Source organism: Chaetodon trifascialis, chromosome 21, assembly GCF_039877785.1.
Source record: "Chaetodon trifascialis isolate fChaTrf1 chromosome 21, fChaTrf1.hap1, whole genome shotgun sequence".
In the NCBI taxonomy this organism is placed as follows: domain Eukaryota; kingdom Metazoa; phylum Chordata; class Actinopteri; order Chaetodontiformes; family Chaetodontidae; genus Chaetodon; species Chaetodon trifascialis.
Window position 1 is genome coordinate 16,814,177 of NC_092076.1, and position 17,167 is coordinate 16,831,343.

The 17,167-nt window shown below is 42.2% G+C and overlaps 3 protein-coding genes across 3 annotated transcripts; 1 reads left to right on the top strand and 2 right to left on the bottom strand.

The window, feature by feature from the left end:
- Positions 1 to 6: 6 nt before the first annotated feature.
- LOC139349882 (GTPase IMAP family member 1-like) lies at positions 7 to 3,817 on the bottom strand. Its single transcript, XM_070990921.1, has 7 exons — positions 3,727 to 3,817; positions 3,003 to 3,080; positions 1,867 to 1,917; positions 1,667 to 1,717; positions 1,497 to 1,547; positions 1,175 to 1,225; positions 7 to 994 (listed from the first exon to the last, which is right to left on the bottom strand). The coding sequence occupies exons 1-7, from the start codon at positions 3,770 to 3,772 to the stop codon at positions 255 to 257; spliced, it is 1,068 nt and encodes a 355-aa protein (XP_070847022.1). The 5' UTR covers positions 3,773 to 3,817; the 3' UTR covers positions 7 to 254.
- A 667-nt stretch (positions 3,818 to 4,484) lies between these two features.
- xrcc6 (X-ray repair complementing defective repair in Chinese hamster cells 6) lies at positions 4,485 to 9,716 on the bottom strand. Its single transcript, XM_070991255.1, has 13 exons — positions 9,655 to 9,716; positions 8,919 to 8,999; positions 8,461 to 8,573; positions 8,096 to 8,237; positions 7,608 to 7,859; positions 7,297 to 7,483; positions 6,927 to 7,113; positions 6,623 to 6,791; positions 6,215 to 6,376; positions 5,887 to 6,016; positions 5,596 to 5,696; positions 5,364 to 5,480; positions 4,485 to 5,197 (listed from the first exon to the last, which is right to left on the bottom strand). The coding sequence occupies exons 2-13, from the start codon at positions 8,989 to 8,991 to the stop codon at positions 4,998 to 5,000; spliced, it is 1,833 nt and encodes a 610-aa protein (XP_070847356.1). The 5' UTR covers positions 8,992 to 8,999; positions 9,655 to 9,716; the 3' UTR covers positions 4,485 to 4,997.
- Positions 9,717 to 9,862: 146 nt separating this feature from the next.
- desi1b (desumoylating isopeptidase 1b) lies at positions 9,863 to 14,432 on the top strand. The gene is made up of 6 exons (XM_070990622.1): positions 9,863 to 10,275; positions 10,415 to 10,436; positions 10,554 to 10,623; positions 10,790 to 10,899; positions 11,502 to 11,624; positions 12,283 to 14,432. Exons 1-6 carry the CDS (start codon positions 10,188 to 10,190, stop codon positions 12,362 to 12,364), a joined length of 495 nt encoding a protein of 164 aa, XP_070846723.1. The 5' UTR covers positions 9,863 to 10,187; the 3' UTR covers positions 12,365 to 14,432.
- The last annotated feature ends 2,735 nt before the right edge of the window (positions 14,433 to 17,167 follow it).

A 17,167-nucleotide genomic window follows, 5' to 3' on the forward strand; every position in this document is an offset into this window, starting at 1 on the left:
GTGTGAGCAAGATATCTGACCAAAAGCATCTGTGGCATGTTGAAAACCAAAAGGCGGCCAGTGGTGGTAAATTCATTTGGACAGTGGTAAACCAGCAGAGTGACAAAAATACCTCAGGCAAAGAATCACCCTTGCACTTAAAGTCCAAATTGTATGTTTAACACTTGACTGAATCCTGCCTCCTTATTTTTTCACTGCCCCAACAACTCTTTCACACAGGCCAGCAACACCAGCTCTCCTTCTCCCTCTCTTATTTACATGTGTCCCAGTTTTCCTGCCAGCGCAGAGGCCATGTCAGCCAGTAGCTCCTCCCTGATGCAGTCCTCCCTCCTCTGCAGCTCGTGGACGAAATGCCCCCTCAGTTTCTTCATCTCCATCACACGGCCCACCAGCTGCCTGCGTGTCGCTGCCTGCTCCTCTGTGGGGCAGTCTGAACTGTTGTGCACCAGCTCAGGCCTCTGACCACATAGAGACAGAGCCTTTTTCAGTCCCCCAGCGTCCACATCCAGCAGCTGATCCACAGTATGTCTTCGACCCAGGTGGTCTGCATGGGTGAGCACTGGGATGATGTGCCCCACGGCCTGGTCTCCATACAGCTCAAGGGTGGCTCGGATCGCCTGAGCCACATCCTGGTTGATCCCTTTGCTGGAGCCCGGAGCTCGGATCACCAACAGGAAGGCGTGTGGTCCAGGACCGGTGAGCTGAAGGCTCCTCAGAGCTTCCCTGGCTCTCTTATTGTTCCCCAGTGAAGGCCCCAAAAGATCTGGGGTGTCGATCACTGTCACCTCTGTGCCATCCATTACCGTCCTTCTCTTGGTGCTCTCCATTTGGGGGCCGATGAGTGTCTTTGGCTCAATGTTGCCCAACAAAGTCTCTGCCAGGGAGGTCCGCCCTCCACCAGCAGGCCCTAGGAGAATCAGCCTCAGGGCTGGTTTGTTGGGGCTGCTGCTGGTTGGATTGATCTTTGAATCCAGTGCTCCATCTCCGGATGACCCTGCAGAGAAAGTTTCTATTAAATAAATAATAAAACACCTCACGGAATCAGGTATCAGCCCAAATTGAACTGAGCATGAGTGGATCATCTGTCCACTCCCATCTCCCATCTGACAGGACAAACAAGAAAAAGCAGAAAACCCCCATAAAATGAATCAAACTAAGATTAAGATGAACTGACCTGTGATTGCTTTGATGACAGCAGCCAGCCACTTGAACTTGGAAGAAAATCCTGATGGAGGAGCAGATTGTAAGTCGGTTGGTTTAACTGTTAATTATAGGACTATAATTATTATGTAGCTCTATCACTGAAATAGCTCCAGCCCCTTGAGACACAAAATTGCTGTCATCTGTCTTGCAAGTTTCTCACTTCCTCTGACGACTCCAACTTACCCACTCAAACTGTAAACTTCTCCTGACCTGTTTACCTTGACTTAAAAAGGCAATTTGAAGCACACAGTGAAGAGTAAACAGCATCCAACACAAATGCAGGCAGCACTCACCCACGAAAAACTGCCAAATTCGAGACAGCCATTTAAACAGGCTCTGGATTCCTAAGACCCAAGACATACGGACAGAAATGTCAACATCTGACTTTTTCCATTCACAGGTGACATTTGCCATATTTTTATTTCATTTCTGGGGTCAGAAATGAGGGATGTATATTCTGTACCGCGAAGGGTTCCCACTAGGCGGCTCACCCAGCTCCAAAGAGTTGACAGACCTGAGGCCGAAACAACAACATGAACGTGATTAGATCATTGTTATGTCATCTATCATGCATATCTTTGTGTGCTGTCAGCGAAAATCAGGCTGTGAAGGGGAGCACAAAGTGACCTCTGACCTCCGAAATATCACCCTGACTAAACTCACCAGTGAGAGAGCAGAACAGACGAATCGGCCATCGAATCAGAGCTGGGAGTGCTGCAAGGAAAACAGACTGCAGTCACTTATAGTAAGAGCCATGAAAGATGATAATGTGGTTAATATAGAAATGCACCATTTGAACATTGCTTGTGTTGTTTTTTAATGGGAGTTATGGTAAATCTAAAAATATAATAGGGCCCATATTACGGCTTGATGGAAGCATCTTAAAATGAATCTGCTGGTGAGAGACGTTCAGGTTCAGATGCTGCAAACTATCTGACTGTACAATAACTGAATAAACCAACAGCAAATTTTGATTCAACTACTCAAACCAAGTTTACATTTTCAAATGATCTCCATATGAAGTATTTCATTGCATACAGCAGGCATGTAAAGGTTGGAATTCCCATCACACAGAACCTTTGTCTGCTAAATTACCTAACTTGCTTCTCTAACATTAAAGATGTGGAGGGTTTACAGGATAACAGATAAATCAGGTCACAAAAACTGGATAGAATTGGAATTTTTAGGGCACAGTAATTCCCAAAAACAGCTGTGCATTGCAGTTTTTAGAGGATGTTACTGAAGCAGGACTTATTTGAGCATTTCCTGAGAACTATTTTCTGCAGCGGATGGATACACATTTGGTGCACTATAGCAGCAGCTGAATGCAGTATATGGGATCAACTGTGTAAGCTACAGACAACAATGGAGGTCTATAGACAGATGAAACATTTGTTAGCAGAGTTAATTTGTTGGTTCTGGTCTTTTCGTAGGATTTGTTGTCCATCAGAAAGATATCATCTGCTTTATCCTTTAGGGATGTCTGCTCCTGATCAGTTAATGAATGTGCACAGGTCTGCGGTTGTAAGATGGTTTACCACATGTTGATATTTAGCACTAAAATTCGATGGAGGTTAAGGTCACCCTCTGTATGTAGGACCCATAATTCCTTGCTAAACCCCTGATAATACCAACATGGATGTTCAAGTGTTCAAGTAAATTCAAGCAAGTTTAATTTACATGCTCTACAGTTTGCAGACTTATCTCTGAGGACAGATCAATCAATCACCAAAAAAATATGACAGTATGTGAGGGGAATTGTATGGTTTTCCAAATGAATATGAACGTGTGTGACTGACTCTGTGAGAATCTGTAGAGAAGATACCCCACCACAGTAAAAGCTCCCATCTGGACACTGTTGCTGCTCAGCCACAAGCCTTCAGAGAGTGGAGGGAAGAGAGCGAGACGTTAGTACTGCAGTGCTGCACACAACTTATCATGGGGTTCACCTTTCACCCAAATGTGAAGTACAGAATGAGGTACTCTGTGCTTCACAATTACTAAATTCCAAAGAAACCTTATTGTTCAATGCAGGGCTTTGTGTGTGTGAGTGCCTATAGACGTTTACCTTCAAAGTAAAGTAAAAGTAATCTTTACAGCTATGTAAAGGCTGACAACACAATCTTATTCATTCCAGGGTTGTTTTGATGGCGGGACCGTAGCCCTATTTGTTTCAAACTGAATATTTCATGACACTTTATTTTGTTAATTTTCTCAAATTGCCAAAAGTGAAAAGTTGATTATTTAATTTTGAAAAACTAACCTGGAAGTCAAAATGATTTTGCTGCTACCTTCATCCCAGACTACATTCTTCATATTTGACACATTTTACATATCTAACAATGGTTTGGTTTTTAACCATGAAGACACAGTGTTACATTATAAGATAAAAACCATGAAGTGAATAATGAACACCTCACTGAGTCCATATTTAAGTCAGGATACAAATGTATAATGTCTGTGAAGTGTTGCCCACATCCATTACTGTGTTTAAAGATATGCTTGATGACTTTTCAAACTCACCTGTGAAAGCATCCTCGGAGTTGTCCTTCTCACACTGACACTCCATTTCTCTCTGGTTGACAGACCTTCAGTGTCAAGAGAGCCAGGATATGTGCCAAGGAGTTTCAACATAAAAGCCCTAAAAGTTTAACACAGTGCCGGGCTGACAGATGTTTTGCAACGTTTTTGTCATGATACAAACAACACATTAAAACGAGGACTTCGACCAGGATTCAGTTTGTTACTACAACAAAAAAGGTGCCTGGATATCATTTTCACATGTCATAATACATTCAGACCATGGAAAGGCTACAGAATCACTCAGTTGTGTGCTAACATGAAGCGAGTCTCAGACTGAGTACATTGGAAAACTTGACACGTGCAATACTAAGAAATTAAAGAGTCTACTTTAACCCTTAGCAATGGCGAAACGCTCCTAAAGCTCCATTACCTGGTGTGTAGTCATATGATCCTCTCCAAGGAATGCCATCCACTTTCAGTCTACCAAAACCTGACGCAACTCACATGAGGTCAAAGTTCCACGTGATCCCTCCTTCCTGCTGTTGTGCTGAAACATCTGCCTGTGCAGGCCTGCTCCCAACAGGAACACTGCCCTTACTTTAATTGTGCTGTGTGGCAAAACAAAGCAGCGAAAAGGTCCAGGTATGCTGGTAATGCCGCGGTCTTACCGTGGCAGGACACACCTTCTTTCTCGCTACAAGAAGAACCGGAAATGCTGCTTCAGATGTACAGTGTACTGACGAACTAGAGCAAAGGCTGCAGGGCTGTGAAAGGTTTTATTGATGCAAATGCATAATTATCAAAAAGTGTCATGTAGTTAACACATTTTCAGGACTGTTTGCTGCACAGTGTATTCCAATACACAGATTATTTTAGCATGTTGTCACCCACTTCAACCAGTTTGAGCATACTTGATTTTTACATTCAAACATTGTTCGTGTAATGTGGGACTGAGTGACACACTGCGGACATTATCACTGATCTGCACAGAACTGTGCTGGCTTGTAAATAAAAAAGGGTTAAGCAACAGGTTTAATCTTTTCAAGCACAACAGGAAATGTTTCTGCTGAATGCTGAACTCAGCGTCCCGGTCTGTCCCGACATTCACAGGCTACACATAAATTTGGAACCTGTTGCTTGATATTAAAATTGACCACAACATTCACCAGAACTGTGGCTGAAGATATTTCTTCATCTGGAGTCAAGCGTAGCCACAGACACACTGATCTGAATGAGCTCACGAAGGCACAGAGAGGTGTGTATCTAGCACCTCATGGGCCCAGTTGGGCAACCAGAGCATCTATCAGCTCCTGCTTCTTGGTCCCAGTGGTCCGAACCCCAAACTGCTTACAGGCCTCCTTCAACACGGGCACGGTCAGCTTTCCCAGGGTGCCGTTCTGCACGTGGGCCCTCAGCTCATCTTCTGGCATCTCCACTTTGGGCTTCTTCTCGGCTGTGCCTCCGGCATCAGCTGCGGGTTCATTCATGGAGAAACCAGTCAAAAAATGGTCAGATATTTACTGTACCCTCCCACAAAACGACCACAACTGTCCGTGAAGTATTTCAAAGCCATCAGTACTGATCAGTAACTCCTGCACATACTGTGTATTCCTTTCTGTTATGACTCCAGCTCTGACCTGTTTTGCGTTTGGCAGCTGGTTTGCTTTCAGGGTTGTAGTCTGCAGGGTAGACCAGATCCTTAAACTCCTGAGCCAAAGGACCCAAACGGTAGTTAATCTGCTCCACTTTTGGCACTGAGACACAGACAAAGAGAGACACACCACACATGCACAAAACGTGTGAGATGACAAAACAAGGCGTGACTGTACCAGCCACAGGATCTTTGACTGATGCTCGTCTGCATCTTACTGATCAGGTCCTCTGTGTCCTCTGGAGCCACCATATCCAGGGCCAAGGCCTCCAGGTTCCTGTAATGCTGCTGGATGACTGGATTCTCAAACGCATCACTCCTGTGTTACATTGCGCAGAAAGAAAACATGTTACAGAGAGAAACCAACTGAATGACCTGAATTCCATGAGAAAATGCCAAAATGTTGCCAAAATAACACCAAAGACACTTAGAGGATTACAGAATTTGATACGGTTTGTTTCTTTTTGCCACCTCCAAACTAAGACCTCTGTAAAGCAGTGAGCATGCACCTGTATTTGAAGCGCAGCTTGGAGACAATCTCCTTCATCTTGTCCACCTGCACTTGTGAGGCAGACGGACACTGGGGAGGATCCAGAGCGCGCAAGTCATCGGCGTATGGCAGGTAGATGACGTTGAAACCTAATACAGGCAAGAGAGAGGACCAGTTGCCATCAAGCTTCAGTACACCAATGACCTCTACTACAATACACATGCCTTATCAGTGCAAACTGATCAGCTCTTTTCACAGCTAGAGTTATAGAAACTGCAAAAGCAGCTGAAGTTTGTTTAAGGGTGAGACTCTTTGTATCAGTCCAGCTGAGCCCAGCGGTGTAATACCTGGTGGTGTAATCTGCACTTTCCCTTCATCGACCTCCTCCTTCTGAGGCACCAGGGCAACAAATCGAGGCGGGTAGTTTCGGCGAGAGACGCAGCGGCACAGAGCGAACACGTTCTTCTCACTGCACTTGGTCAACAGGGCAGAGAACAGACACGCGCTGCCTGACGTGGAAAACACAGGATATGTCTGAGCTCAGCAAACCGACAAGAGAGAGGTTCAGTCCCACGAGGCCACTGTTCACTCATGGTCCTCCGAGACACTTTTGATGACAATGTCCAACAAATTGCAACAGTAGAAGAAAACATTTTATATTCCAAATGAAAAACCACTGGCATGCTTGTTCAACAACTACTAAGATCTGGGGAATGTTTGGTTCACGTCAATCGGACACAGACAAACGGCACTACCTTTCACCTCGTCCTCCTCAGGATAGAGGAAGACAGCAGGTCGGACATGGTGGTGAATTTTGAGCCTCTCCATCGGTTTGAATCCGATCAGGAAAAGTCCAGGATCTTCAAACCTCTTGATGGCGTCCACCTCATCGCTCTCCATCACTATCTGCTTCTTACCATACACCTACAGCACACACAAACACACAGAGAGAAAAGGAATCACCAACATAATCAGTGATAATTATTGATATTTATGTTGATCATCAATTCAAGTACGTCTTCCGTGGCTGACACACTCTTCTGCTGAGTCTGCTCTGACCTGGGCTTTCTTTATTTCACTGGGCAGCAGCAGGCTGCCGGTCTGGGTGTGGAAGGTTCGGGTTTTGCTGCGGACCGGCTCGTTGGTTTCCCTGTAAAGTTTGATGGGAGGCGGTTTCCGAGCTGTCACAGCTGTTGCATATATTCCCACGGCTACATTTACACCCTCGCCAAGACACAGGTTTAACCTAAAGATGGCAGAGAGGGGAGGATGGTGCGAAGAACAGGAGTGGAGGAGTTGAGTGATTGAAAAGACACAAAGGTGAACCACACTGGAAGACGAAAAATAAACAATAAATACACTGCAGAATGCAAGACAGCGAGAATAGCATTAATCTGTCGGGACGTGTTTAAGTGTGACTTATCTCTACCTGGCCATGGCTCTCTTCTTCTGCTCCTTGGCACGCACTCTCTTCTGGAGGTCCTCCAGTTTGTCACACGGCTCCAGCTGCAGGCCCAACTCGCTCTCATCCTCAGGAGGACTTACAATGTCACGAAAGAAGAGTGAGACATCAAAGCCGTCTGGTTTCATCAGATGCATTAAATCAACAATGACACCTAAGAGAGAAGAGATGAGTCCATGACATGTAGTCGCACTGTATTAAAAGCTACAAAATTTCCACAGCCAGCCAGCATATTGCAGGTTTTCATGAAAGTGGAGCACCCTTTGCTTCAGACATACCGGTTTCTTTGAGGTCACTGGCCTTGGTGCGAGCCTGTCGGTCCTTTGCACTGTCGCCCCCGTGTGGTTCATCCCTGCAGGTGAAGATCATGAGGCGCTTGTGTGAGAGGCGGAACTTGATGTCACTGTAGAGGTTGGCGCAGCACCACAGGGCATCGCCCAACGACGTCTCCCCGCTGCCCATGGTCTCTGCTGCTAACTGGGCACCTTTTTCCCCCCGCAGAGCGTCCACTTCCTGCACTCTCTTTGCACCTGTGGAGCAGACAGACAAATGTAAGAGGACAGATGAGGACAACAGAGTGAACAGAGGTGTAAGAAAGATATGTCTCAGCAATTTAAAACATTATTTTGAGGAAAAGAAAAAGCTAGACAGATTATGAAGAAGGAAGGCTCAAGGCTTTTCATTGCAGTACTGACAGCGCTTACATTGTGCCCACATTATAGATGAAGTGTGACTGTATGTTAATTTGCAAACTGCAGCATCTTACCAGGCTCATCAAGGTCGTGGTAAACATAGACATGCTTGAATGAGTTCCTGGGATTTTTGCTCTGCTCTGTGCCGTAGAAAACCAAAGCCACCAGGTCCCTGTAACTACTAATGATCTTACTGGTGTACACACTGCGCACAACCTACAGGGAGAGCACACAGACCCTTATTCTCACAGGACGTCAGGCACATCAAACACACAAAAACAATCAGTATTAGTTTTCAGTTTTCTTGTACAATTTCAGTCAGTTTTCAGTTGCTGTCTCAACCTATACGTGATCTTTGAAATAACTCCATACAACAATTTTCAAACATTTCCAGTTGTTACAGCACAGAAAAGAGACTGAAGATAACTGTCCATTTTACCTGCATGGTAATGTCAAAGTTAGAGGGCTGCCCGTCTTCTCCTTTGATGAACATTTCCTTGGATGCATCAACCAAGAAAACCAAACTGTCTCTCCCTGTGATCTTGTAATCTCCTGATAAAAACAGACAGCTTGATTTGTTATTGTGTAACTTTAAGGGTTCATACCGTGTCAGACCTTTTGGTATCAAATCCTATCTGGTAACACATTTAAACCTTCATGTTAAAAGACATGGTATTAACTGCAGTTCATAACAGCAAACTGCATGGTATGCAAGTGTAATCAGATCAGACTGATCATTTACAGTTCCCTGATTGGTGAAATGCAATGTGAACTATAATAATGTGGAGCAAAAACAAAACAGCAGAGAGGAATAATGACCAATTCAGAGTGACTGATAGCAGTTGACAGTTGTGCATTGTTTGTGCTTCAGGTGTGATGAGGAGGCTTTCGTCTCACCTCCAGATCGCTCTCCTTCCTCTTGCTCGTCCTCCTCGTCCTCATTCTGGTAGTAGGCGTTCCACTCTGCCATCTGTGCTGCTATTGTTTGTGTGAAATGATTCAGGGGTTCAGTAGGACAGAACACCTGGACACATAAAGTAGCTTCAACTCTGTTGCAACATTTGATATCTAAACCGTGTAAAACCACCTCCATCTATAGGGCAATAGCCCATCTTACACCTTGTATTTTGTAAGGAAACACAAGGGTCATAACCTCGGCCGGTCCCAATCCAAGATCGAAAGAATATCAGAACCAAGCAGTGGGCAGACCTGCATTAAGGATAACTGCTACTCAAAGCACTTTATCTATGCAGAGCTAAATCGTGTCTAAATTGCAAAGCTCATTTAAAACTGTAAACCTAACTTTAGCAAAGAAGCGTGGTGCCTATTTAACTTAATCAGGTAACATACTTGTGCAAAGGACAAAGCTATTCACATCAATTAATAATGTGTAATTAAGATACTATTAATGTTTAATTAAAGGAAACGGAGATTTCAACTTTACCAAGGCAACGTTTACGTTAGCAGGTTAGCTTAGCCTATGTCTAGCCACTGTTCGTGTCACTGATTTTTCGGGGTCGCTTAGTTAGCAAATGCATATTTCTCATGATGTACACATACTATCTGGTCTAAACACATTACAACAATAATTCGAAGAGATATTAAGTCACTGTAGGTGCATTTATTCACTTACTGTAACACTGCCTTCTACTCTCTGACTACAAGCCCAGACTAGTTTCAATGGCTGGCGCGTTCAGGTACGTGAGCGAGCACGCTGAGAATCGTACGGAACAGCTCGTCGTCTATTGGGCACTTGTCTGCCTATCCAAGATACAGGCCAATCCTAGTAATGGAGGCGGGATTTATTTACAGGGAGGCTCGACTCCGGAAGAAGGGTCCCCGCTTTATGCGAAAGCACGATTTCTGACAGTCATGTTATTGTTTACAGTTAGACAGTGACACAGCAAGACCTGTCAACACCCGGCTACCTCGGTGTATATTTGTGACTTTTTTAATTTTTGACTTTTCACTTATATAGTCTATAGCCTGTATTTAAAACCGCAACAATTCCACGATAAGAGTTGTACTTTGGAGGTTGTTTTTAAAGTTTTGTTTGCTAACTGCCGGTAAGCTAGCTAGCCGGCCAACTCTCGGTGGATGTGAGTCAGCTAACTTTATGCTAGTTTAGCTACAGTTGTGATTTTGAACGAATCTCTTTGTATCATCATGGACCAAACTGAGTCTTATCCAGTGAAACTGTACATTTACGACCTGTCCAGAGGCATGGCCCGCCAGCTGAGTCCTGTCATGCTGGGTAAGTTTCTGACGAGCTACATGTTGGTTGGATGAGGAGTGGTTTCCAGGCCTGAGCTCTGACTTTTTGGTGGCAACTTGATACATAGTTAAAGTTGGAATAAGTCATTCTGATTGGATTAATTTTTTTGTCATCACAGGGAAACAGCTTGACGGAATATGGTGAGTGCATCTTATTACTGGCTCATTTCGTAGAAGTCTTCACAGAAATACAGCTGACTGGTGAACTACTTTGACTGACTTGGTTTTATTAGAACAAGGTGTTTTGGTATCTTACAGGCACACTGCTATTGTGGTCCATGGGAAGGAGTTCTTCTTTGTCGGAGAAGGCATCAACAGTTGTCCCCCTGTAAGAATCAGTGTAATCCTTTCCTCAGACACAAAGCACATATGATATCAGCCCTTTGCCATATGTATTACTGTAAAGGAAAGTGCCAATACTTAAAATGTAACGTGTCAACATCTGTTTATCGTGTTTGGAATAAGCTGAGCTGTGTATGTGTGTTACGTCCTAGGGTGGCACCCCCTTGGGTCAGCCTAACTCCATTGTGGACCTTGGCTCCACAGAGGTGTCTGCAGAGATCTTCATGGATTACCTGGTGTCACTTTCGGAGTCCACATACGGGTAAAGGCTCAGACGCACCACACACATTTGAATCCCAGTGAGGCCACCCTGGGGGTCAGGGTCAGTTTGCCAGGAAAGATGCAAAATAAACATGTTCCAAAAATGCTTACTAACCCGTAGCTTTGACTTTCAATGCATTGAGACGTCCTCATCACAGGCCAAGTGATGAAAAGAGGATTTGCAAGTGAAAAGTTGTGATGCTAATGCATTGCTGCTCTGCTAATGTTTCAAAAACATAACCTGCATGAAAATATAATTGCTTAGAAGTTGCCCCTGGTTTTAGTAACAATTATGGGCTAATCTAAAATTTCACATTGACCCATGTTTCTTTTATATATATATATATATTTATTTATTTAAATGCACATTATCTCCAGTTTTCAGGAGATGCAGGTGAGGAAAGGTGGCAACCAAAGAAAAGCAAATGACATTTAAAGCCTCACTGTTCTCACGTCATCCTGTTATCTCTGTCAAAATGTCTCTATCTTGTCTTTTCCTGCTACTCACCGCCCTCCTCCACCCTGCCTGGCCTCTCTGTCTTTTCTCTGAATTTTCATCTCAATTTCCCTTTTCTGTCTCTTCTTCATTCTCCTAATGCACAGAAGTGACAAGTACAACCTGTTTGAGCACAACTGCAACGTTTTTAGCAACGAGGTGGCTCAGTTCCTCACGGGTAAAAAGATCCCATCGTACATCACTGACCTTCCATCTGAAGTACTTTCCACGTAAGTTAACAAGTGCCATAAAGTTGTTCTTGCATCACCAATGTTCCTCTTATTTTCCTCTCTGTCTTATTGTCTTGACCTTGTGTTAAACCCTGTAAGGTCTGTAAGGTAAGCAGCTTCATATTTGGCTCCTGTCACTTAATTTAGGTGACCTTGGATTCTGTTCAGGACGTGATAGTCATTCAAATGCTGTCAGGTGACTCAATTAAAACATCAGAGAAAAGCTCTTTGTTGATTTGCACCAATGTTCCCAGATTGTGCAGAGAAAAGTCCATTGTAGAAGAGGTGTAGAAAACCTTTTCAAGATATATTAAGTCCTCAGTAAGGCAACATGGAAAACAGCAGGTGTAGGAAAAAAGTAAACTACATCAGTTCACTCCAAATAAAGCCTGAGATCCACTGAACATCCCAGACTGATGGTTTCTTGTGTGAGAAGATGTGATGGTGGATTTTTCCTTTGATTGGCTTGGCTCATACCTCCTCGAGGAGGGGACACTGACAGTAGAGAGCAGAAACATTAACACAACATACATGAGGACGTGGGACACTGATCATGGCGGTTACAGCTTACAAAAGAGATGCATCTGTTCGTTCATGTGCTGTCATTTGTGTAGACTTTCTTTGTGTGACCGTACCGTCTGCTGTGTTTCCTCTTCAGGCCGTTTGGCCAGGCTCTCCGTCCTTTACTGGATTCCATTGTCATAAATCCTGGAGGGAACAACATAACCGGCCAGCGATAGACAGGGCTGTGCACATTGAAGAAAATACTTTCATTTACGGGTTTGGGCAAGAGCAGGACACTCATCACCAGCCAGACCAGGATAAGATCTCTGCCTGTGTTTGATCCTTGCTATAAGTCACTTTTCCAGCTAATCGGCCATCATCAGACCTTCCATCTTCTTTGTTCAGTTTCAACCTTATATATCCTCCTGAGACCCGGCCTGTTCATTTGTGTCCTCTGTAGTGGACATTTGGTTTTGGTCTATATCTTTTGACTCATTTAAGCTACCGTACTAAGTCCTGGTGTGCTCAGTAGAGCACATCCTGGCCTTTCCAGTGATATCTCGTGTGTTTGGGTGGGATGAAGGGAACTTTATTTTCATGCTGAGACAAAGTGGAGACTGCAGCAAAACACAAATGCCAGGAAAAGAGAAAAGATAAGACAAATATTGTTAAGATATTGTTTTTTTTAACTATGGTAATATATTTTCTTGTTTATGGACATGTCAGGACTCATAAATTGGAGTCAGAGTTCAGTTTAACTTTTCATTAGGACAACTAATAGTAATGTTATGAATGTTTAATAATGTCAATTTTGTTCAGCATCTCAGCAAAAGATACGGGCCAAATGTTCAGTTTCATTTAAAAAATGGACTGACATTCTTGTTTTCTTGTCAGCCTGTTATGATTTTGTTGTGTTATGGTAAAATCGTTCTGTCAGTCCACTACAGCAGACATGCTGTAAAATCTAAACTAAAAATATTTTTACAAAATTCTAAATTGTGACTTGTTTTTTTTTTTAGCTCCAAAGAGGCAGGAAATTACAAAAAAAATTAAATTGAAAGATCCTTTTTTTCCTCGATTCTCAGGAGGATATAACCAGCTCTCGTCTTACCATCAAAGTCTGATTAATCACCTTATGAACATCAGCCTTCTCTTTCACCCTTTTTGTCATTCAATGCCATGTGACAGCTTGGGTAAGAGAGTGGAGTTTCGTGCTTCCACGTTTCCCCTCATCACTTCATCTCCTCGTGGTCATTCACACAGGCCTCATAAATGTTTTTTTTTAGTATGCATATCTGGGCTTCTGAGTTCAGAGACTCTTCAGGATTTTTATTACAATTTGTCACAATTCTCCTGATATTTGGCCAAAGTTCTGCTTCTTTTTGCCTTTTTCATGTTTGTTAATGGATTTTATAATGAATCCAAGGCTACACGTTACATTAAAAGTCTCTCTGGATCTGTATGAAAATACACAGTGATGTGCTGCTTGTTGAACCATTCTGTCAACCATTTCTCTTTTTAACGTTTCCCTGCGGTCATTAATATGACAGGGCTAACTGAAAGCTCTCCGTAAAGCAGTTCTGCTGGCTTTTCTTTATATTCAGTGCTTTAGAAAATACACTCGGACCAAATCTAAGGAGTTTTTCTTGGGTGTCCATGTCACTCAGGAACACCTCATGACCACAGAGGACAGGTTTGGGTTTTTTAAAAATACAGGACCAACTGTGTACGTCTGTCAGTTGCTTCACTTGCCAAGACTTTGTTTTTGAATAATGAAATATTGTATAATTTGTATTTACTCAGCGAATGAATAATGAATTTTATACGAACAGCCACGTACCTGCATTACTTCAGGGTCACCAATCCTTCCTTAAAGAAAAGCATGTGTTTTTGATGCCATCAGTGTCTTTATTCTACCAGGTCAGTTATTTTCCTCAATAGTTTCTTTGGAGTTGTTATTTTGAATATACTTACTGTTAGTATTGTTAAACTAATGCGATTACACCCACTTGATCGTGCTTAAAGGGCATCTGCAGGTTCTTAAAAAGTATTGAATTGCTTCAAATGGAATTTCATGTACATTCACATGGCCTCTAAAATCACTCCCAACTCTCTTAAATTGGATTGTATAAGGATGTTTTATTTTTGGCACTTCAGTGAAGAAGCTTGTGAAGGAATCAATAGAGACTTCCACACATTTTTGTACACAAACAATGCTCTTAAACAAATTAATTAAAAGTGTGTCTCAATGCCACATTTTGACACCCTGCACTTGTGTGACATTAAAATATCGTTTATTTCTTGACATTGTGCTGTGAACTGATTTGTTTTGAAGAGCAGCTCGGTTCTCACGTTTTAATAATACATGAAAAGGAATGCCTTGATGGTTTATGTTCCGTGTTGATAAGAACAGGAGTTTTTATTGGATTAGGAGAGACCTGTCATTAAATTAGGTCGGTTTCAGGACACCAACTGTACATGCTTCGGGTTCATGCACTATCAAGAACAGCCACAGGGTGGCACTACAGGCTCACCGCTTCATGCCTCAACGCGTTGAACTGGTGTTGACTGAAACATGTTTCTGTCTCTTGCTGCTTCAATAGGTAGCGGTTAATTAAAGCAGTTGTTTTGAGGTTTATTCCCAGCAATGATACATACATATACATACACTATGTTCTATTAATAAAGGATTGGTGAAAGTGATCACAAACTGACTATTTTAAAGTCACATTGACTAATTGGGATATTTCACTGGTGAGAGTAATTTGACCCCACACAGAATTTGTCCTGAAGTTTGTAGTTGCAGGGAGTTTTGTTGGTTCAGTGTGTTCAGCATTTAGCCTAATCAAGAATCATTTCTCTGATACAAACACAATTCAAACCAAAGCCTGAATTTTTACAATCTTTAATATTTCTTCTTCAAAAATGGTATCAGTTACTAAACAATCCTCTGCAAAGAACATTTCTAGAACATTTTGGGTATAAATTAGTCGTTTTGTAAGAAGAAGTACAGATACATACAGTATATACACATTGTTATACTGTATATCACACCAATACACTCTGGATTTACTTTTTACTTTTACATTTATCATCATTCTTTTCTCTTCTTTATTCTTTTGTTATATAGTTACTATAAAGTACACCAGGATGATAACCTGCAGAGGTTCATGGTACCAAAGTGAGATGAATTCCCTCTTTTCACCGAGCTCAAACAAACAATTTCTATTGCAGTTCAGCAGTGACAGTCCGGCATCCTAACGCAGAATTAAATATCACAGTCCATTCTCTGCATGTGCAAACCAGTTTGAACCAAACTGCTGCATTCTCACAAGTGTTTCACTGCAAATCAAATTTATACTCAACACTACTTGTTTTTGCACCTTGTCTGCACTATGCAATCACACAACAGAAAGATTATCAGTGCTTTACAAGGCCTGTCTGCTTTATAGTCACTTTGTTCTACACTACAGTTAATTTGTGTCACTGTGTGTTGCCACCAGTGTGAAAACCCATTACAATAATGTGACATACAGTACAGCAGGCCTGCTTTATCCTCTTCTATTGCACATTAGAAAAATTGCACAACTCGGCTAGTATAGATCTCTGTACGCATCATGTTTCATGTTACTAAAATCATTAACATGAAATAATCTGACCTCAACAGCAATTATAACAAATACTCAGAATTAAAATGACTTAGTTCATAAAGCCCTTATTCAAACAAACTATATACAGTTGTAGGAAATGCCATTAAATAAACATATTTACACACATATTTTACACACTACATAAATAAAGCAACACAGAATTTCTGATGAGCTTTGCACCACATAAAACCTAAAAAAATTTGATCCCAAAAAGATTGAATAATAATTTACAGAGGAAACGTTTGTCTTAAATAGATGAAAAATGGGTTCTACCTACAATGAACAGAGGGATACTGTTGTTTCAGCCGGAGAAATCGCATGTTCAGGTTCTTAACACCAACAACAACAAACTTCTGTCGCTTATAAAGACTGATTTTATGCCTCTTAACCGGCAGATCTCAACATTTTTAAATCACAACATCAAGCATTGAGAGGAAACGATGCCTGCCCAGCATCCTTTGCTACACTGGGACAATGAGACACAGAGGATACGTACAGACGCGGTGAACTTTTGTGTCAAAGTCTGAGCAAATGAAAGAAGAAGAGATGTGTTCGGTGAACGGGAGACAAGTGTTTGGGTTCTTTACCACAGCATCAGTCACAGTACTCTTAATGGGATTTGTTAACACTCCATTTTCTAGAACTTGTTCTAGAAAACAATCCATATAAAGAGCTAAAATCTGAGAAAGAAAGACATTGACAGTACGTTTGTCTGTGTGTGGTAGTGGATGAAAAGAAGGGGCTCAGCCTGCAGCAAGATGCCCATAAAAACATCACCTGTTGAGTTGTCTTTGAACACACCCTGTGTGGTTCACCGTGTGTGGCATGAGGGTCATGAGGGCAAATATGGAGCTTTTCATGATGGAGCGTTTTGTTAGGGCCCTGGGTGATTAACCTATCCCTGTGGGTGGTGAACGTTTGGGTGCATTCACACCTCTGCTTTACTTGGGTTGAACCAAAGCTGAAAATTTTAATTTTGTTGCACGTTGCATTACTATGACATAGAAACGTATCTTGCAACCATGCAAAATTCAAGCTTTTGGCAGTGGGAGGGAAAACTGATGTTAGTCTGATACGAAGGCTCATGTTTTTAGATATTTCTTTGTAGTTATCTGGTGCCACCCAGTGGCATTGTTCACATATACAATTTAAAATACTGGATGTGATTCTGTCCATTGAGTTTGTGACAACTTTAAAAAGAATTCACTTTATAGTAGCAAGATAGGCATCAAAGGTTTAGTAGGTGTGTAGTTAAAATTAGTTTCTGACTACATGTGTTGCAGCCCAGGTTACGAAAAGAGCTTATGTTCTTGCTCTTGATCTAGCTCTACTTTCATAATGTCAATCTGATTTAGGTGTCTTAATATACTACATTAAATCCATTATGGA

Bases quoted from the DNA above. Each gene is read 5' to 3' on its own strand.
- desi1b (XM_070990622.1), top strand. From the start codon at position 10,188: ATGGACCAAACTGAGTCTTATCCAGTGAAACTGTACATTTACGACCTG. The intron at 10,437-10,553 runs GTGAGTGCATCT...GGTATCTTACAG, and splicing joins AAACAGCTTGACGGAATATG to GCACACTGCTATTGTGGTCC. The intron at 10,624-10,789 runs GTAAGAATCAGT...GTTACGTCCTAG, and splicing joins GCATCAACAGTTGTCCCCCT to GGTGGCACCCCCTTGGGTCA.
- xrcc6 (XM_070991255.1), bottom strand. From the start codon at position 8,991: ATGGCAGAGTGGAACGCCTACTACCAGAATGAGGACGAGGAGGACGAG. The intron at 8,238-8,460 runs GTAAAATGGACA...CTCTCCCTGTAG, and splicing joins ACTTTGACATTACCATGCAG to GTTGTGCGCAGTGTGTACAC. The intron at 5,198-5,363 runs GTCAGAGCTGGA...ATGAACCCGCAG, and splicing joins AGCTGCCAAACGCAAAACAG to CTGATGCCGGAGGCACAGCC.
- LOC139349882 (XM_070990921.1), bottom strand. From the start codon at position 3,772: ATGGAGTGTCAGTGTGAGAAGGACAACTCCGAGGATGCTTTCACAG. The intron at 1,718-1,866 runs GTGAGTTTAGTC...TTTCGGCCTCAG, and splicing joins TCTGTTCTGCTCTCTCACTG to GTCTGTCAACTCTTTGGAGC. The intron at 1,548-1,666 runs GTACAGAATATA...CTTGGGTCTTAG, and splicing joins CCTAGTGGGAACCCTTCGCG to GAATCCAGAGCCTGTTTAAA.